Source organism: Impatiens glandulifera, chromosome 6, assembly GCF_907164915.1.
Source record: "Impatiens glandulifera chromosome 6, dImpGla2.1, whole genome shotgun sequence".
NCBI lineage: Eukaryota > Viridiplantae > Streptophyta > Magnoliopsida > Ericales > Balsaminaceae > Impatiens > Impatiens glandulifera.
In genome coordinates this window covers 50185276-50208273 of record NC_061867.1, presented here as the reverse complement: position 1 = coordinate 50208273, position 22998 = coordinate 50185276, and the positions used below count along the sequence as shown (strand labels likewise).

The 22998-nt window shown below is 31.5% G+C and overlaps 2 protein-coding genes across 2 annotated transcripts; one reads left to right on the top strand and one right to left on the bottom strand.

Moving 5' to 3' along the window:
- The first annotated feature begins 6634 nt into the window (after positions 1-6634).
- LOC124943785 (30S ribosomal protein S6-like) lies at positions 6635-7207 on the top strand. The gene is made up of 2 exons (XM_047484257.1): positions 6635-6700; positions 6776-7207. Exons 1-2 carry the CDS (start codon positions 6635-6637, stop codon positions 7205-7207), a joined length of 498 nt encoding a protein of 165 aa, XP_047340213.1.
- Positions 7208-12279: 5072 nt separating this feature from the next.
- On the bottom strand, positions 12280-17165 carry LOC124941445 (proteasome subunit alpha type-2-A). The gene is made up of 12 exons (XM_047481775.1): positions 17069-17165; positions 16817-16903; positions 16630-16706; positions 16444-16508; positions 15822-15868; positions 14748-14823; positions 14404-14471; positions 13967-14036; positions 13318-13403; positions 13027-13089; positions 12721-12786; positions 12280-12608 (listed from the first exon to the last, which is right to left on the bottom strand). Exons 2-12 carry the CDS (start codon positions 16855-16857, stop codon positions 12560-12562), a joined length of 708 nt encoding a protein of 235 aa, XP_047337731.1. The 5' UTR covers positions 16858-16903; positions 17069-17165; the 3' UTR covers positions 12280-12559.
- Positions 17166-22998: the final 5833 nt, after the last annotated feature.

The window sequence follows — 22998 nt, the reverse complement described above, 5'->3', positions numbered from 1 at the left end:
CATTCATCTTGAGGAGGGGATGTAAGAATTATAAAATAAGTGCTTAGAAAGTTTGATGTGTTTTTTATGTATTAATAAAAGTTCAAGAACTATTGTAACTTTATCCCCTTTATAAATGGGAAGCTTTCTAATGAAAGAGTCGGTGATTTTTACTCTCAATCTTCAAGATCTTCTTTTCATTATCTTGGGTCCTAACCCTAACTCAAAGAAACAAAAGATTTCATATGATCAGAAATTTTAGGGCTATGAATATGAATCAGACTTCTAGGGAACAAAAGCGACCATTCATCAATCCTCTATCAATTCCATGTGTTAGACGGCTCAATACATTTTATATCCCTCATACAATCGTTGAAATCAATCATCCCCTGCGTCACATTGGATTCCGGACATCTTTCCTGGTCATACTTTGTTACATTAAAGTCCCCAAGAACAGCCCAAGGCTTACCATTATTATTCCAACTTTTCAAATTGTTTCATAACCACCTTCTATCCCCTTCTGCATTACTTCCGTACACCACTGCAATCTGAAAACTGACTTGAGATTTCAAACATTTAACATCTACCATAATGACCTGATCTTCCTTGTGCAGCAACTTCAAATCAGCCAACACCGTGTTCCATGCAACACAAACCCTACCCGTTCTTGTATTTGAATTATGCACAAATTTCCAGCCACTTTCCCAGCAAAGCTCCCCAATTCGATCCATATTGTTACTTTTAACTTTAGCTTCCAGCACCCCATTGTAGCCACATTATTCTTGCTTATCATTCTTCTAACTTCTTTGCATTACAATGGATCATTAAGTCCCCTTATATTTCATGTTACTATATTCATGAATGGATAAACGAGCTAGATTCTTGAACTTCATCTTCATAAATGACTTCCACCCTTTTTCTTTTGTCCTGCCTCTTGCTGAGCTTGACACTATCACACTGCCCTTTCTATAGTTTTGTTCATTCACTTGCTGAATTATTACAACACTTTCAACTTCAGTCTTACTCCTTCCCTGATCATTCCCTAATACTTCTCATTGTACTGTTCAGATGCTTTCAACCTCCATCTCATTCCCTTCCTGGTTTTGACTAGAAATCAACTCAATTCCAGTATCTGTTTCCTCCCTCGTGATTGGATCAGTGGCATCACCATCTGTCTTTTCACTTCCATTCAACACATTCTACCTTTCCACCAAATTGCCAAAACAAAATATATTAATCATTCTACCTTTCCACCAAATTGCCAAAACAAAATATATTATATATATTTCCTTGTCTCAATCCCAGTAGCTATGAACGGATCAGCATCTTTAGAAATACTTTTAACACCTTTCCTGTCTCCTTCTATTTCCTCATTTGAATCTGTCTGTTCACTGTTCTGTTTAAACCTGCTTCCTTCTGCCCAAATTTTACTGACTTTCTGATTCCCATTTTTGCTCTCATCTTTATCCCCAACTTCCTCATCAGTAGCCTTTGATTCACATTTCACATCAAAATTGTCTCCCTTTGCTCCCCGTTTGAATCCAACTGTTCAGCAACCTGCTCCACCTTGCTCATTTTTGTCTGACTCTTACCGATTCCCATATTCACCTTGTTGCTTCCATCTTCTATAACCTTCTTTACTTCATCTGCTATCAGCCCCCCTCATCCTGTTCAATAACCTGTTCCACCCTGTTCATTTCTGCCTGACTTTTACTTCCTGTATCACTTTCCTGCTTCCATCATTCCTCCTAGCTTCAAGTTCATCATTACTGCCACTCTCCAGCTGCACTACTTCCTCCGAAACCAACATATTATCAGCTTGCTCCTCAATTCTTGCTCCAATTTCCCTGATTTTCAGATTACCCTCACCAATTTCCTTCAAATTGATTAGACCATTATCTTGACCTGCATTATTCATTCCATGGCTTCCTTCAAGCTTACTTGATATTTCTGTGTTGCTTGCTTGATTATTTCTAACCATATCTCTTGGATATTTTTGAATGGAGTGTGCAAAAGTGTTGTATCTACACACCTATTAGGTCTCCATTCAATATATGAATGCCAATTTCACACAGATTGCCCAGCCTGTCTCTCAGTACCATCCTTCTTGGAAGAACACTTTCAGGGTGAATTTCAATACAAATTCTAGAAGAGAGGGTGGTGCTTCATGCATTTCCATTATTTAAGGGATCCCCAAATTTAATAGGTTTCTTAGCGCACTGGATATTGAGAAAGGACAATTTTTTAGTTTTACCCAAAATATATAATATTATATATATATAGATGGAATTTGGTGAGAGAATTCGGGTGAGAGAATGACTTCCATCACTTTCATTGGTTGAAAAATGTAAAAGTGGGAGGAAAGAGAAATTATTTGATTTTTTCAGTGAATAAGATTAAGATTATGTCAACTCATTCCCTCACCAAATTCTTTTACCTAATCATTTCTTTTATATATATATATATATATATATATATATATATATATATATATTATTATTAATTTTTATATTTATATAATTATTTAAAATATATATATATATATAAATAAAAATTATTTGATTTTTTCGGTGAATAAGATTATAATCGATTATGTCAAGTCAATCTTTCACCAAATTCCCCCACCTAATCATTTCTTATATATATATATATATATATATATATATATATATATTATCATTAATTTTTATATTTATATAATTATTTAAAATATATATATATATAAACAAAGTTTAAAAATAATTTATATAATATATTTTATCTTTAATTATTAATATATATATATATATATATATATAACATTTATATAATATATATTTAAAAAAATATTTTAAAGATTAAAAGTAATTAAATAATTAGAAAGTTATCATTATTTTTTACTTTTAAATTATTTTTAAAAATATATATCATATAAATATTATATATTATATAGATATAGATAAAAATAAATAATATATATATATATATATATATATATATATATATATATATATATATATTAGGTATAAAAGAGATTTAGTAATTATATAAATATAAATGATAAATATATATATATAATATTATATAAATATTATATATAAAAAAAATAAAAAAAATAATGATTAAAATAATATTTTAATTTAAACTGTTATTTTTAAATAAAAAGTTGAAGGAAGGACCGATAACATTTCTAAAATTTGAAAGAAATTTATATAATAAAATTTAAATGATTATTATTTTTTTTATAATTTATGTATAAAGTTGTAAATACATAAATATATAACTTAAATGTGTTATTTTTTATATAATAAAATTTAATTAAGGAAAAAAATTATATTTATTATATTTGATTTTTTTTTAATTATTAAATATAACGACCAATAATATATTATATATTGTGATTATACTTTTTTTTTTTTATGTCTCAGACCTCTCATTTCTCATTGTCTTGATAATTTAAAAATAAAAATAAAGTCACTCATTTTACAAAATATTGCCCATAATTGGACTAAATGACGGTCATTTGCGTCCGTGGTCACTGATAATAAAATTTGATCTGGTGATCACTTTATTTTTTTTGGACGAAATTACTCTTTTCGCGTAACGCGAAGAGACTTCGCGTTTCGCGAAGTGAAACAGTATTGATATATATACTCAAATTTTTTCATTTCTCTCATTTTGTTTCTCTCTCAAGGTGTTCTCTCTCAATTTGTCGACGGCGGCGTAAACTCCGGCGACGACGACTACTATGACCTAAATCTACAAAGATAAGAAACTCCATCTCTGAATCTATGTTTATATAACATATTTATGTTCTTATTTGTATTTCTTCATTCGAAACCCTAACCCTAACCCAAATGGTTTTATTTTCATGTTTCCAGTATCTTTATCTAAAAACCCTAAATGAATTTATGTTCTTATTGTCTATTATCTTCATTTCAAACGATTTATGTTCTTTTTAATGAAACCCTAACCCTAAATCTGTTCATTTTGGTTGATATTGGTTAATGTTGGTTCATATTGGATCATATTTGTTCATATTGGTTCATTAATTTGTTCATCTTATTGATTGTTCTTTTGTCGATGATGATATTTGCAGATGATATTGTTTCTGCTAGTTACTTAGCGTTTCGCTAGGCACTTAGCGTTTCGCTAGGCACTTAGCGTTTCGCTATGCACTTAGCGTTTTTGCACGCGCGCGTAGGAAGTCGAAGAGGCGCGCGTAGGAAGTCGAAGATGAGCGCGTTTCTGCACGCGCTATACCTTATATTTTAAAAAAAATCTTTCTGCATTCATTTCTTCCATTTTCCCTCTTCTATCCTCTCGAGTCCTCTCTCTCTATAACCGTCTCTTCACTGAAGGACATTGCCAAGGCCGATCTGCCCGTCTTCTATCCCCTCGTGTCCTCTCTCTCTAACCGTCTCTTCATTAATCTCAGGTTTGATTTTTTTTTGGTTGTTGCATGTCTTTTTTTGGTTATGGGTTTTCATATTTGCATGTTAAGTTTTAGGGTTTTGGCTGTTTCAGTTTATTTGGTTAGGTTTAGGGTTTTTGCTTGTTTCTGGTTATAAATTATTGCTTTATGTTTTTGGGTTTTCGCTTGTTTCTGGTTATTGGTTATTGTTTCTGGTTTAGGGTTTTGCGAAGTATTTAACGAAACGCTAAGTACTTAACGAATCGCTTAGTACTTAACGTTTCGTTAAGTACTTAGCGTTTCGTTAAGTACTTAGCGATTCGTTAAGTACTTATCGTTTCGTTAAGTACTTAACGTTTGTGGTGGTTTATGTATTTGTTCTTACACTTTTGTTGTTGTTCCTTTTGTAGATGGCAGAAACCACAGTTCCTGATTTTCCTAGTCGGATTTCTTGGAAAAGCTCCCTCTGCTTGAAGAAGATTGTTATGAAGTTTGAGGAAATGGATCTTGTGGAGAAGGTGTACAATACCCAATTCAGATATATAGTCTCTGCGCTAGTGTTGCAGTTCTTAGGAACTATTGTACATCACATGTTGCTTAGGAGGGTAACCTCAAACTCCAAGGAGATAACTTTCAATATCAATGGGCAGCAACTTGTGTTTGGTATGAAAGAGTACGCCTTGGTGACGGGCCTAAACTTCAGAAGGTTTTTTGAGGTGAACGAAGAACAATGTCGAGATTGTCCACCTCTATCGGTAAAATATTTTAAAGGGAAGACGAGTGTAGTAATGCAAGAGTTGGAGACTGCTTTTTTGAAATACAGAGATAAGGAAGATGCATGGAAGATGGGGCTGGTATGCCTGATTTGCCAGTACCTATTTTCATTTGACCCAAGGAGGGTGGTATTTGCAAAAATCCTACACATGGTCGAAGACGAGGAAAGTTTCCTCCGATTTCCTTAGGGGAAGGTGACCTTTAGAGCCACCCTCAAGGGTTTGAACAAGAACATGAGACATCTCAGTCACAAATATTATAAGAAGAAGAAAATGAGTGATGATCCTTATGCTCCTTTTGCTTATAACATTTATGGGTTTGTACTGGCATTTCAAGTGTGGACATATGAGGTCATCAAAGACTTTGTCCCTAAATTTGCCAGAAAGAATGAGCTTAATGATCCTCTACGCCCAAGGTTGTTAGTCTATCATTCCAATAGGAAGGACACCTTGATCGAGATAAAGTCTGCCCTGGAGACAACGGATCTGACTGAGATGGAAGAGTCCTCCATGGAGAAGAGGTTATATAGTGGTGAGGACTTTGAACAAATAGATGAGTCAACTGATGAATTTTTTGAGGGATTTACAGAAGAGAAGTTAGTGAAAGAGGATTATGATGAAGAGGAAAGTGAACATGAGGATGAACATGAAGAACCTACTTCCAAACCAAACACCCGGAAGAGAAAGGTTGTGGTTAATCTCAAAGAAGCAGTAAACCTGAAGAGGAAGCTTGCTTATGAATCGAGTCCTGCCAACATTCCTAGTCCCCATCCGCTACTAGTCCTGGATTACCTCCAACATCTTCTGTTGGATGTAAATGTGAAGAGCTGAAGGAGGAGGTAAAAGCGCTGAAGGAGGAGCTCATCAAAGAGGTGAAGGAGGAGCTCAAAAAGATGAAAACAGCTTACGAAGAAACTCAAACACATCACAAGGCTTATATTAAAAAGTTGGTTGTTAGTATGTGCGAACAGTTATTATCCAAATTCAACCAAAGGATGGCCATGTTAATAGGCAAATTAGATAATATGGAGGAGGAGAGGAAGAAGAAGAAGAAGAGCAAATTGGACAAGAAGGGCAAGACTGAGGTAAGATAATAAAGCTTATCGTTTCGTTAAGTACTTATCGTTTCGTTAAGTACTTATCGTTTCGTTAAGTACTTAGCGTTTCGTTAAGTACTTATCGTTTCGTTAAGTACTTATCGTTTCGTTAAGTACTTAACGTTTCGTTAAGTACTTATCGTTTGTTGTTCATAACTGACCACACTGTTGTTCTATTTTTGCAGGAAGGGAATGTGGAGGAGATGAAGACGAATGAGATGGAGATGAAGGATGGGAAGGTGGAGGAGAGTATGGATGCTGTGAAGGTGGAGGATAAAATTGAGGTAATTTTTACTTAGTGAAGTCAAATGTTGTTTCGGGAAATAAACGCTAACCAAACTGTTGTTTTATTTTTGCAGGAAGGGAATGTGGAGGAGATGAAGACGAATGAGATGGAGATGAAGGATGGTAAGGTGGAGGAGAGTATGGATGCTGTGAAGGTGGAGGATAAAACTGAGGTAATTTTTACTTAGCGAAGTCAAATGTTGTTTCGGGAAGTAAACGCTGACCACAATGTTGTTCTATTTTTGCAGGATGGGAAGGTGGAGGATAGTGTGGTAAAGGTGGAGGAGAGTGTGGATGCTTTGAAGGTGGAGGAGAGTGTGGATGCTGTGAAGGTGGAGGAGACTGAGAAAAATGTGAATGTGGATGATGGGGAGATTGAGAATGATGTCAAATTGGATGGTGGTGAGATTGAGACTGATGTGAAGGTGGATAGTGGGGAGATGTTGCTCTCCGATATGATGCAAGAAATAATTGAGAAAAAGAAGGATAAGGTCAAGGTCAAGGTTCAAAAGGTTGAGAAGAAAGCCAAGGATGGGAAGGATAAAGTCAAGGTCAAGGTTGAGAAGGATGCCAAGGATTCGAAGGATGGGAAGGATTCGAAGGATGGGAAAGATTCGAAGGATGCCAAGGATTCGAAGAATGGGAAGGATGAGAACGATGATGATGATTTCCAATTATAAAACACTCCACCTAAAGGAGTAGTTCCAAAAAAAAGAGTGAGGAAGCAGAAGAAAGATGAAGACTACACCAACCCTTCTTTGTCAAAACAGTCAAAGACGAATGATCCATTAACTATCAATCCCCTTCAAAAATTTGATGATGAGCTGTTGGTTCAATTACAGAATTGATTGAAAGATGTAGCCACCAATGATCAGACAAAGACTGTGTTTACTTGCGAAGCACCAAAGAAGTTGTTTGTTAGAGTTCTAACAAAGTGCACATGGCTTAAAGATCCTGTAAGTCTTGCATTTCATAATAATTCTTTAACTTATGAATAAGGTTTTTGATATATACTGCATTTTCCCCCATTTTGCAGGAAGTCGACGCATTATGCCACTTGTTGCGCAAAAGGATTGCGCAATATCCCAAGACATATAAACATTGTAAAGTATCAATAGGGGATTGCTTATTAGGAGATTTGATGAGGCGAGAGTACCCGAACTTTAAAAAAGATCCTGAAAATTATCCAATATCAGAGGTATTTGATCAGTACTTCCTGGGTGGGGACCATAGACATATGCCAGAATGGCCATCAGTAGACGATATTTACGTGCCTTTGAACATTGGCAACAAGCATTGGGTATTGTGCGTCGTTCGTCTACAAGATAATCACATTGACGTTTATGACTGCGACTCGAGTATTTATAGGAATCTCGATCCATACCTGAGACCTTTGTGTGAGATGATTCCACGAATATATGCAATGGGAGCCACTGATGCTGAGCTACAAAGGTATCCTAATTTCAATTTCCAGAAACTGACATATAAAAGGTTGCCACACCCAGCCAAAAATACAGTCGCCAAAGTAGGGGAAGTCCCTAGAGCAGTAGAAAGTGGGGATTGTGGTGTATTTATGCTTATGTACATGGAATACTTGACTGCTGGTTTAGGTGTAGAGAAGGTGACCTCCAATGAAATGGAGTTTTTTAGACAAAAGATGGCGGTCCGATTATTTCATCAAATTACAGAACATTAGTTTGTATTGTAATATTTTATTGATTTTTGGATAGAACTTGACTGGTGCTTATGTATCTTGTATTGCTTTTTGGATAGAACTTGAACTTTAGTTACATTTCATGTTATAATATTTGTAGTTTTAATGTAGTCTGGTTGGTTGGTAGTCTGATATTTACATACCAAATAATTGAACATATAATTCAATGTACATAAATCATACCAAGTAACTAACTTAAACTAACTTTAACTTAAACGAACTTTAACTTAACGAAACGATAACCACTTAACGAAATGTTAAGCACTTAACGAAACGATAAGTACTTAACGAAACGCTAAACACTTAACGAAACGCTAAGCACTTAACGAAACGCTAAGCACTTAACGAAACGCTAAGCACTTAACAGTACACAGATAAACTAAATACAACAAACAGAGTACAACTTATCCGATATCAACTTATCCGAGTACAACTTATCCCAAACATAATACCACTTAACCAAAACATAAAACAACTTATCCAAAACATAATACAACTTATCCAAAACATAATACAACTTATCCCAATCAATCTAAGGGCTCATATTGTTGAGATGATGGCTCGTGCTGTTGAAAAGATGAGTCATGATGCTTAGATGATGATGCTTTTGCAGTAGATGGTGCAGGCATGACTGCTTTGCATGTGGCCCTATTATGTCCTAGTCCAGCACATGAGCTGCATCGTCTCGGAGCCTTACGTACCTCACCTTGAGATGACCTACGCTTTGTTTGTGGGCGCCCTTTCTTAACCTTAACAGGTGGTTTTAGACATACGCGTTCCTTGATCATTTCGGGAATATCCCAATCGTCTTCATCACCAGCAGGGTAACATGTCTCCGCATATGCATTCATCCAAGATTCAGTTGTGTAATACCTGTCAGAATGGAAAATAAAACGATTAAACAATTGGTTAAATAGATTGAACATGTGAGCTGAATAATACCTTGAACAAAAGTCATAACAAACCAAAGCGCGGTGACGGGCAGCAGCCATTGCATGCGTACAAGGAAGACCAGAAACTTCAAATACCCTACAAGTGCAGTTCATGTCTTTCAAATTGATTTTAAAATGAGACTCATTGTCATGCACATAAAACTCGAATCGGTTAAGCGATGATACTGTATAGAATCTAGTATTCTCGAATCCCTCACGTAATAACTTTTCATATGTCGAAGATAACACTTCTCGATGGTTGGACGCTCTTTCTCTTCTCTCATTAAACCAACCTTGTATTGTCAATCTTAAATACTCGGCCATTGAGGAAATGGGGTACTTTCTGGCTTCTCTGCTCTGACTATTAAAACTCTCAGCATAATTGCTTGTGAGTTGATTGTATCGCTTACCGGAGAAAAATGCTCTACTCCATCTTTGAAATCCAATTTCTTCCAAATAGGCAGCAATCCTATGATCTTTAACCCTTATCTTGTCAAAAAAACGATTAAATTCGTGAATAGTGTACGCACGAGAGGCCATATCAAACTTCATATGACAATTATCAGTTTTGAATTTCGCGTTAATATTCATTTTTATGTGATATGTGCACGCACCGTGGTATGCTTCTGGAAAAACAGCACATGAGGCATTGGCGATGCTTGGGTGTCTATCGGATACGAAGACGAGATCATCAACTAATCCAATTGCTTCTCTCAATTTTTGCATAAAATAAGTTCAAGAGTTATTATTCTCTGAATCAACAACTCCGAATGCGACAGGATATAATTGTTCATTAGCATCTAATGCAATAGCTACCAATAGTTGACCTCCCACCTTGTGTTTAAGAAAACTGGCATCAACACACAATACGGGACGACAAAAGGCTTTGAAGCCCCTAATAGAGAGGCCTAGGGACATGAACATATACTTGAAGTGGCCGAGCTCGTCTGTTTGGATGTCTGTTATGGTACCAGGATTATGCTTCTCCAACATGTAAAGGTATGAGGGTAATTTTTCATATGAATCCTCTACCGTTTCTCGCACCGCCACTAAAGCCATTTCCCTTTCCCTCCAAGCCTTATTATAAGTCAAATTTATCCCATAAGTTGCCTGCATGTCTTCAATTATTTTCTTAGGCAAGTGATTATGGTGATGGTCCATGTACTTACTCTTCACGCACTGCCCAATAACCCATGCTGGTGTTTGCATTTTTTTCTCTAGCCTCGACAGAACTGAGCATGAGTGTTGTTGGTCGAATTTCCGGATCTCAAACATCTCAGATAATTTACCTTTCACGGCACGCAATCTCCACTTGCATTTCTCATCCAAACATTTCACATACCAAAGATGTTTTCTTGACTTCTCCACCTTGAATTCAAAATGATTAGTCATCGCATATTTATATAGCATCAGTTGTAGTTCTTTTTTATTTTCAAACAAGGCACCGACTTCCAATACGGTTTTAGTAGTTAATGCCAACGCAAATGAGGGGTCTGTCGGTGATATGTTTGTCGTGTCTGTCGGTGATATGTCTGTCGATGGTGTATCAAATGATGATCTTCTTGCATTACATGGTGTACCAAATGACGATCTTTTTGCACTACATGGTGTACCCAATGATGATCTTCTTGCACTAGTAGGTGTACTCGTTGATGCTCTTCTCGCACTATGTGGTGTAGGTATTGATGCATGCAAGTCCTGAGTAAGTGGGATGTGAGGCAAAGAGTTATCTCCGGCTTCATTACTTTCAACAAAGACATCCGAGGGTACAGCTTCTGGTACAATTTTCTGAGTAAATTGTGGTAGAATACTTTTTGAGTTGGGTAGGTAAGTAGTTGTATCTTTTCTTTAGTAAATGTTGACTTCTCTACTACAGAGACACACAATGGTGACACAGTTCGACCCAAAATCAAGCGTGATAAATATATGTTCAAATCCTCATCTTCTTCAATAAAAACGGATTTAGGATTTGTGATATTCGGAATATCATACTTCACTTGCAGCACTAAATCATACGTAGATTTCTGCACGTGAAGTCTTTCATAGAGTTTATCAATTAATTCAGCATAACGAGTACTTTGGGGTAAATCCAATGTTTTGATTGAAGAGGCATCAAAATACAATATTCCATTAGCATCAACTTTCCACTCTCCATTATAGAAAACGAAACTTCGGCTACAAGAAAAAATAGAAACGGGATAATTAATACTGTGAAATGGAAACCCTTCGCGAAACGGGAAGTACTTCGCGAAACGGGATGCACTTCGCGAAACGGGAAGTATCATCAGATGAAACCCTAAACAACACAGTGATTCGAAAATGCATAAATGAACAACAATAAACTTGAAGTACATAAATTTACCAAGTGTTACAGTGCTTGTGCTCATCGTGGAGCTCATTGAGTGTATCGCCGCTGTTTACCGCCGCCGCCGGCGAGTTTAGAGAGAAGGAGGAGAAAAGCGGAAGGGAAGAGAGAGAAGGGAAGAAAAGAAATGAAAAAAAGATGATCGGATTATATTATATAGTAAGGGTATTCTGGACTTTTCACAGTGTCTCACTTCGCGAAACGCGGAGTCACTTCGAGTTACGCGAAAAGGGTAATTTCGTCCAAAAAAAATAAAGTGGTCACCAGATCAAATTTTATTATCAGTGACCACAGACGCAAATGACCTATCTTTAGGGTCATTTAGTCCAATTTCCCCTTAAAATTTTAATTTTTACAAATTTAACTTATTATTCAATATTAAATTCTTATTTAATTAATTCTCTTTATTTAAATTATAGATAATAGATTTTTTATTTCTAAAACAAATAATAATAAAAAGACCAGGACAATTCTAGCATATACAAATAAAGTGTTTATGAACTAATTCTCTAAATGCCTTATAAATTTGTAATTATATATGGCAGTTATAACAATTTAATTATATTATAACCTAGACTGCATATAATTTAAATTTAAAATTAAACTTCACTTAAATGATGGTATATAATATTATAAAATTATTCATATATGTTGAGTTTTGAAGATAGCATAACCTCAAATAACATGTAACATGCAGTTGAAAATATATAAGGGGAGAAAATTCAACTATTTTGACAAAACTGTAAAAATTAAGGGTAAGAAAATATAACCATTGAACTACACTACATTCACATAGTATTTTCAGTGTTTCTTTAGCCAAATGTTTCTTCCTTTTATCATAATCTCCATCTTTTCAAGTCTCCCGATTTTCTTACCAACCATCCAACCGTCAATAGTCTTTTACACATAAATATCGGGTAAAAGAAACTCAACACAAATCAAAGACAAATGAACCGGGAAGATGAGAAACATAAAGAGTTTTCGTTTGCCACTAGAATATGACTTAAATGGAGAATACTGTTTACTCTACTTCCTCCAAATAGTCGGCAATTTCAGCTGGTGAGAGTACCCTGCAAAATTCACAAAATAACCGCCACCCGCCATTATATATATCACCATATACAACATTATTACATTTACCAACAAACAACAATCCAACTATGTCCCCCCAACTTAACTAACCTGAATTTCTTGTCGCTACCAATTATTCCAATCTCGATGTTCTTAGCTGATATTTGCCCTTCAAACCTGTCAATACAAATTCAAGAACCTCAATATCTCCCTAAAGTAATGACACAATCTAACTTCTAATTCCAAACAAAATCAAACCCATGTCTTATATATATACATATAAATGAATACTTTAGCTTGATATACATAAAAGAGTTATTGGGATTATTTCTAAATAATCTACAAAGGCTATTTTGGTCATTTTATCCAAATAATCTACTAATATACATCAAATAAAGCCATATTTTATAATCATACCCCTCTTTCAGAGTTAAGATCGCAGTGTGCACGGCATCATCTAGTTCCATATCTTCAGTGTACCTGTACCATTCAAATAAATCAGAAAGCAAGAATAATACAAATCAAATATTAATAAAATTCTACAAACCAAATAGAGAGAAATTATAATAAGAAAATTGGAAAAAAAATTGTCTTATGGCTTTACTCAACCAAGCTCTTAGTATTTTATTTTGTTTTTTTTTTATTTTACAATAGAAAAACTGAACTATATACAGCTAGCTAAGGAAGCAGACAGCCAAAACTGTTTACCTCTTCTCCAAAAATGTCTTGGCATTGGACACATTCTTTCCCATAGCTGATGCTTTCCAAGAAAAGTACGAACCTGATGGATCAACCTAAACACAACAACCAGAATAACATACAAAAGTTAATGGAGAAAAAGCACAAGCCTAAAGAATAGTTTCATGGATTCATTCCACAGTGTCAGTGTATAATGGCAATATAAAATCAATGCAGTAAGCTACATTTCTTAACACATCAAAACAAGAATGAAATTTTCTAATTTGATGAACTCAAAGATATCAAGTTATACTGACCATAGGGTTGCAAGGGTCAAGAAATAATCCAATGTCCTAACCAAACAAAACAAATTCCCAGTTCTTTTGGCATCTGTTTTACATTTGAAATGAGTTTTATCCTTTTATTGGTAAAACTTGATGTTGTAACAAAATAAAGCAAATTCCCAGTTTGTTTGGCATCTGGTTTACATTTGAAAGGAGACAAAACCTGATGTCCTAACCAAAAACAAACAAAAAATCCTTGATTCCTTTTGTGTCTGGTTTACATTTGAAAGGAGGCTTTTACTTTTATAGTTAAAGTTCACAGATAAAAACCATCAAAGCTGGAACCAACACGGCTGGTTATATGAATGTTTAAAGTCAAATTTCCAGAAGAATACCTGATATAGTTGTGGACCCTTGTCATCATAACCTGCAACCAGAAGTGAGACTCCAAAAGGCCTTACACCACTACAGACAAAAGGAAGGAAATAAGCAATTGCATAAGGGATTAAATCCAGAATTAACTTTTAGCAGATAAACCACAAAAAAAGTCCAACACCAATAATGGTTGAGTTATTCAATGAACAAGACACATGTCCAAGACTTGGAATAGAGATTTTTTTTAAGTACACTGGTTTTGTTATTAAAAATGCCGTCTTCTCGACAACTCTATTACTACGAACTTTAACATATATAAAAACCAACAATTAAATCGGCATCAAAGAGAACTACACTTCAAGATAAAACCAATCTAATTTTTTTTTAAACATTAGAAAAAAGAAAAAAAGAAAAAAAGAAAAACATAATAAAGGAAAACAAGGGGATGAGTAATTACCCTGACTGAGTGAACTCCTGCATGACAGCAGCAGTTTCCCTAACAAGTTGAGTAACTGGGATTGGTTCCTACAGTCATGCATATTTATTTGTCAAGAAAGTCTTGTAGAAATAATAATGAAATGGTTTAGAATATAGTATATACTACTAATTGAATTATTTGACGATTCATAGGCACTCAATAGAATAAAGAATACACTGTTCCAAAGGCACCGGATTCAATTTGTTCAAGACTTGATATATACAAAAGTTGTATTTTGAAGCTATAGCGTCATCGTTCACTAGAATCTATTGATACAATTTCAATTCTATTAATAAGTATGCAGTGGGTGGATTAATCTGTACCTTGTACAATCCATGGTATTGTTCAGCTTGCTTTCTACTTTTTCTAACTAAAACTCGAGAATCTGGTCCCATACCACTGCCGAAAAGAAGTTGAGTAGTCAGATACAAATTGTGTCCATAGAAAAATAATGGATATACAAATTCAGATACTTTGAGTAGTTACAAGGACAAAAACTTGTCATAAAATTTAGATTCTATAAAAGGGTTTACTTATAGAAAATGAACCTTATCATTATTTCCTAGAAAATAAGAGAAAGCATTGGCATTTATCACAATAATTACTTCCTTCCCTCATTTATCTTTCACAGATTAAATGTGGACTGCATTAACCCTTCTTTATAAATACTTAATCTATGTGGTCTTGTTGTTTTCTCAGTTGGGAATGGTTTTTTGGAACAGTTATCTTTTCAATCTCATGCCAACCATTGAGAAAAAAGCTATCCTTCAGAGCCAAAAATAGAATCTATTTTTTCTATCACTTTATTTTAATCTTACTATACTAAAAAAATACTACTTAACCTTCTAGTGTTGTAATACTTAATTTCTAACCAAATTGAGCAGTAAGGAACATATAAGGAAATGGAAGACAAAATGAGAAAAATGCACTATAAAAAAGGAAAAAAACTGATAGAAGTTGAACAGAAAAGATATGTATTAATGACACACAAGATTAGATTTCTTTGAGAATCGGGATCTCATTATCTTTTGAGGTATATTTTTATCTTTTGATTTTCAAGTTCTTCTTTTCCGTCTCTTGCTTGTAACTTGTGAATGCATTTCGTATTAAGGCTTTTTATGCTATTTAAATGTAGACCTTCTCAACAAAATACCAGTAAACATGAGAAACCTCCTAGACAGGTCATGCTATAAACTGGACATTCAGGGTTGTTCCATTAAAAAGAACAATTTATTGAAATAAAAGATTTTCTAGTATGCAGATGAAGTTAGTATACTAACGTGGTACTTTAAAACAGTAATATTTTACAGCTTTGAGTATAAGAATGATTCAGTAGCTGTTACAACATGATACATCTACAACAAAAAGACGAGCTAGAAATGATTAAATGTTCATACCTGTAAACAACTCCAATATTGGGGGTCAATACTTGAATCTTTTGCACCTGAAAATAAAAACAGATCAACTCCAATCAATGACCCCATTTGGAAAGACTTCTTATTCATATTTTTGTATCTAGATCAATATACAAAAAAGTTTGAAAACTAGACTTAGTCTCAAAAATTTATCTATGTTTATGTAGCTATAGAAAAACTACAAAACGCTGCCAACTAGATTTTTTCATAGGATGAAACCATTTTCCATTAATCCGCAAAGATCACAAAGTTATTGCCAACTAGGTTTAATAACTTCAAATCTAATAACTTTAAATCTAATTTGGTTGGCTCCAGATATTTAGAAATATCTCCAAATTTCAGTATTCATTATTCAAAATAAAACAAAATATATACTGATACTATAAACTTACTACAATTCAGTATTCATGATTTGATAAAATTTTGTAAAAACATGTTTAAATTGATCTTTATGCTTGCTTAATCCTGGCAACAAGCTTGCAAATGACACACGGATAAGGCCGAATCAGAGATTCATTCATCAAGTGTAAACACAAATTACAAGACACGATATAAATCTACAACATGCCTAAGAAATTTGAGCAACATATTGACATATACTCACAGATGCTTCATCAACCAAGATAGAGGGCAGTTTCTTTTCTGTCGCAATCACAACACCATTAGCAGCTGTAAACACACACAAATTAGATAGCAATAAACATAATCCAGATCAATGAAAACAGTGAAAAAAAGAAGAATCTATTCATCACTTCACAAAATCAAACAGCAATTGAACATTTCTTATTACCTTTAATTCCTAACGATGTTTGACCAGATCCAACAGCAGTCAAGGCATGTTCAATCTGAACAAGCTTTCCAGAAGGACTGTAACAACAACAACAACAATTATTTACTCAAAATGAAATATATCAAATCATTCTCAGTGCTAAATTTATGTAGCAGAAAGATACAGAGAAATGGATTGAAATCAGTACCTGAATGTAGTAAGAGAAAATGAGTACTGACTATCTCCCATGACGAATTGAATACACAATCCAAAGCGGTTACAGCTAAATCAATTACTAGAAACACACAATTTCGTCAGAACAACTTATACATTTATGTTCAAAGCTTATTTCTACGGATCCAAACTTGCGTTCATCATAATACGTCTAGATTCTAAACACGGATCTTATTGTAATCGAAGATAATAAGATCATTACGAAGATTAAGATTAAGAAATTTACCTTTGAAGAAATGATTTCTCAGTTAGGTCCTTTTTCCGATGGTCGACGATACACGATGATGACGGAGAGACTCAAGAGAAGAGTGCCTTTAAGCAGTAGTGTTTTCTTGTTACCAAAGATTTCATTTTATCTGGTCTGGATCAATTAATCATATTGGGCCTAATCAATATGATTTAAATGGACAGGCCTATATAAGATCATTTCCGAATAAGCCCAAACAATTTTCTCTCTTTACAATAAGTTAGTCAAAATAAAAATTTATATATAATGAAGTATTTTATACATTATTTAAATATAAAATTAATTAAAAAATAATAATAAATAAATAATATTATAACAAAATATTTTTATAAAATTAATTATATTAATTTATTTAAATAAATAATAACTTTTTTCAGATTATAAATATAAATTTGTTTTTGTAATGTAAAATTGTATAAAATCTAAAAGATTTATAAATTCTAAAAATTTTAAAATTTTATTTATTTAAGGGTTTATCTCAATCTCGTTAACTATTTCCATAATCTTAATAACTCAAAATTTTAAGGGTTTAATTACTGATATCCATCTTTATAGGATATTATTATGAACTTATTCACGGGTCTATTTGGGTCCAATGAGCCCGGTTCTTAGAAACTGAAAAATATTTACCATGTCAGCTATAAATTAGTTTTGTTGTAAAATCTATATTAGAAAGGAAAAAAAAAGTAATTTAATGTTCTTAATTACTTTGTACATCATTTAGGCTGGGTCAAATCCTGATTTAAAGTGGATCGTGTAAGCCCATATTATTTTGTTGGATTAACATTTGTGTAATAATGATTGGATAGGGTCAAATTATGGATATTGTGGAATAAGATTTATTATATGATTTGAATGGTTATAAAATATATTTGGGTAGTGTTTGTTACATAATTTAAATTATATAGGTATAAGTCATTTAAAAATATAAATTGAATATAAATTATAATGATTTATGCATAATAAAAAATAATATAAGTTGTATATGTTATTAATGTTTAATATGAATTATAAAAAATGATATAAATTATATATAGTTTATAATTGTGTGTGATGTAGTAGAAGAATATAGTATAAGTGGTATAAATATGATTTTTTTTATTATTATTTATATTATAAATAATATTGTAATGTTATTATTTAATAATTATTGTAATTTTAATTAAAATATAAAAAATAATTAAATATAAAATGTAAATTATATTTATTTAATTTAAATGTTATTAATAATTATAATAAAATAAATTTATTAATAAAAATAATATTATTTATAATATAACTAAATAAAGAAAATAATAATCAATAAAATTATCATTATAAAAATTAATAAAAAATATATTAAAAATAATTATATTTAATATATTATATAATAATAAGTTATATATAATATTAATTATTGTATTAATTTTATAAATATTTTAAAAACAATTTAGTACAAATAAAGAGGATGACGTAAGCAAAGCACTTATGTGGTCATCTCTACCAATATTAAGGAACAAGTCCACGGTCACATTAAAGACAAAACGTAAGCTATAAGACAACTGAGGGTTTTCATATGGATTATTTTAAATAATATATTATTCAATTAACAAATTACTTAGTTTACTATTTTTATTTAATAATTATTTTTTCATTACATATTTAAAATGAATTCTTTTATTTTCTAATGGTTCTTGTACTAAGTAATTTAATTTGGGTTTAATATGTGATGACGTAGTAAATAGTTTGGTGTTGAGAGGTCTAGATAGAAATTACGAGCTCGATTGAATTGCGTCGATAAATTCTTATTTTGGTGTACTATTTGACTCGAAATAAATTGTAAGACGTTCAATAATCGTGGTCAACCGATGTCTATACCCTACTATGACGTCTATTCTGAAAATCTAAGATAGTTTTCTTAATTGTAAATAAATATGAAATTATTCATTAATTATAATAAAACTAAAATTAAAGAATATATAAAAATAACCACAGCAATTTTTTAATTGATTTCCATATTTTACTTTTCTAATTTTGGCCAGTTTAAATATTTAACAAGTAAATAACATATAATGTTCACTAAAATAAATAAAAAATGGTATTATATATATATATATATGAAACTATACAACAAACCACATAAAAATATACATTTCTCTAATGTTTTTATATGTTTTGGATTATTTTATTATTTGTGTAAATATTAAATAAATAAATAAAAATTATATAATTTTATGAAATAACACATCACAATAGAAGCCAAATATTATAAATGGGCTGGACCTCACAATTATTGAATAAAGCACACTTTTATCATTTGAAATTTTATTTATCTATGATTGTGACATCTTAATTATTTGGACTTTATTTTTGGACGGAACTTAAATTTAAATTAACTAAGAAAAAACAAATAAACAAAATCAAGATAGACAACTCCATAAAGTTTAAGGGTATAAAGGAGATTAATACAATCTATTAAAATTCCATATATTTGAATGACCATAGATTTATTTGATTATAATTTTGAATGTTAAATGTTATGAGCATTTGAATAGTTTTAAAGTAAGAAGTATAAATGATGACAAATTTTCAATTTTTTCAAAAAAAATGAAATTTAGACTCTTTTGAATATTGTTTGAATTTGTGACAAACCAAACAATATTGCTAAAACATACAAAGTAGTGGTATAATTAATGTGACATTTCAATTTCACTAACTTCTACTTTTTGCAAAAAAAGAAAGGTGCCATTCCTAGGGTGCCTTTACCTTTTTGGTTCAAAATTGAGATCACCCAATATTTTTTAGAATATTTATTATCTTATATAAAATATGATTATTAAAAATCCCTACTTGACATTACAAATAAAAGATTATAAAGAAAAATAATGTCAAATTTGAGACTAGAAGATTTACCACATTTTGAACCCTCTTTTTTCAATAGTCGAGCTCAATAATTTACTAGTTCTCCAAATTAGGGTTTCTTGATTTACTTAAGATGAAGTTCATTCGTTTGCGGTGTCATGAAGATAAATCAATAAAACTCAATTTTAAATTAAATTTTTAACTTCTTCTTGTACAATAGTTCATATTATATACCATTCTCATTTTTATTTATTTATTGTGATGAGCTTTCGTAGTTTATAAAAATATCTTTATATATTTATCAACATGAATAGTTGAGAGTGACTTAAAATCTTTTCTAATTTTCTTTTAGTATTTTTAAAGTGAGAATTTTTTTATTGAATTGATCGTAAAATGATTAACAACTAGTCAAACAAGAGTGAAATGAGGGGATCCCTAAATAAAGGAGAACCTGATTTCTGTTAATTGAAAAAATTAAAAACAACAAAGTTTAAGAGGAAAACATAAATAATGTCCTCAATTATTATTATTGTTTTTTAAAGATCTTGGTATAATTCATAATCATGATATTTATTTCCATTTAAGGCGTTTTAAGTGAAAATCGAACTTGACCTTCGTTATCTTAAGAACTTCAAACTGCTCTTTAAGTTAAATTGAATATCGATTGTCTATTTTATGAGTTGTTTGGTTGGATAATTAGATTAAATAAAATTATACAAATAATTTCAAATTTTATCAACAAAATTATTGTCTCATTCAAAATATTGAATGACAATTTAAAATATGTTAAATGTAAAAAAAATTATGAAGTTTTTTAAAGATTTTCAAATTTATTTATTAATATATATTTTAAAAAAATAATTTAGTATGAATTAAAAATTGAAAAAAAATAACTAAAATTTAAAAGATTTAATTAAAGAAACTTAAATGTGAAAAAATTAATTAAAAAGTATTTTAAAATATTGACATGAATAATGAAATAAAAAACAAATCAACATTTACACTAATAATATTAATTAAATTTTAAAGTTATCAAGAAATTATTTTTGTGGTGACTACGAGAACAAATGTCACATTGTATATTCTCATCTATAACGTCTTAAGTCTTAAGTTGAAATAAACGAAAGGATAACATGTGAGTCGTGCCAATTTTATAAATTAAAAAGAATTAGAAATATATTTCATATATTTTTAGAATTGAATCAGTGATTAGGAAGAAAATAACAATTATTCATTTATTTTAATATATATAAGTCTAAACCAAACAACCCTTAGTGCCCATTCCAAATCATTGGGGTTAAATCCTTTTAGGACCACAAATTCAACTCACTTGAATTTGGTATGCTGTTTTGTTTCAGTATGTCTAGTTTTAGGTGTTGAAAATATGTAACAAGAACAAAAGGAGTTACAATCACAACTAAGCTTGTTTGGTTGGTATAGTTAGAATTGGTTAAAAAGATTGAGAATAGACTTAAGAAAATGTCACTTTTCATTTCCCTTAGAGAGGGCACCCCTAAGTTAGGGGCCCTAACTTGCTATGAGGTTCTCGGAGGGGACCTCTTATAACAAGTAAGATTTTCTAAAATATTAACTATGTTAACCGAATATATCGATCCACCAAAATCATCATAATTGAGATCGAGATCAAATCTTGTTGAAAAAAGTTATTATGTTATCCTCAAGTCATATTGATCAACTTGAAAGTGATCTAGATACAGAACCATTTTTAAAATTGAACCTTATGTCACGAAGATGATTGAATTGCAAATAAAAATAATGTATATGTCTTGAAAACTGATAAATCAATAATGAAACTCTATTACCAACACCAATTATACTCCCAAAAATCAATAAAATATAAAAAACCAACCAGAAAATAGCATGACTTCAAACTGCATGAAAGTTCACAAATGATCATATATCAGGACTCAGCACAATAAAAGAAAAGGAGAAGAGGAAATACTTTCTTTCCTTATATCACATTATATAGGTAAATGATCTATTTGTTTTTGCTTACTTAATTGTTAAATATAAGTATTTATCTCATATTAGTCATTGATAAACTTAATTTATGACTTTTTATAGCAGAAGTGGTGAGATTTTAAGTTTTTTTTTTAAATCTGCGTTCTTATAATGGAGTGTGGTGCACAGAGAGAACTTGATGGATGATAAATAAATGAAAAAAAATGGTGTATTATAAGTTGTCGCTACTAAATGGGTTGTGAGGAGATGAAGACGACACGTCACTTGCTTTTGTGCATCAAATGGTATATATTGAACGTGTGATGCATGAGTAAATCACCGGTTATTAACGTTTCGATTGAATCGCGAGCTCAATTGGATTGAATTGACTAATCGTTATCCTGGCTATTCTATGGTGGACCATTTGTCTTGAAGGTTAGTGATTGTGGTTGATTGATCTATTTACGTACCCTACAACACTATTATTATAATGATATTGTATATTTTCTCGGAAAAATTGGTGGAGGCAGCTGATAATTCATTAATATTTTCGAGAATCTCTAAGCTAGTTAAAGTTAAATTTTTTTATATTGTCTGTTGATGAACATTTTATTTTATGTTTTTATTATTGTTTTTTAAGTTGTAAACCTCATTGTGTTTATGCTATTAAGCCTGAACTTCTCTTAAAAAGAAACTGGATAAATATATATAGCTAGCTATCAAGACAGAATATTAAAAACATATTCCTCAATTAGATATATAAATTAATGAGCAAGATAAACAAAGGTATATATATACTTATGTCATATATGGTAGATAGATGAAATTAGATTTATATTCAATTATTCAACTACAAATGTAACAAAATTCAATACAAAGAATGTGAAATTCTCAAAAGTGACCTATTTCATTTGTCACACAAGTGGTAATTGTTGATAATACAAACAAAATCTTCAACTAAATAGACAAAATAAACAACTAAATTTTGATAAGAAAAAATTAAAGAGTTATAGTAGTATATTTCACGTAAATTATGATTAAGACTCACGCCAAGTATATTATTGATTATATATGACTCATTAACAAAAACAAATGATTAGCCAGTC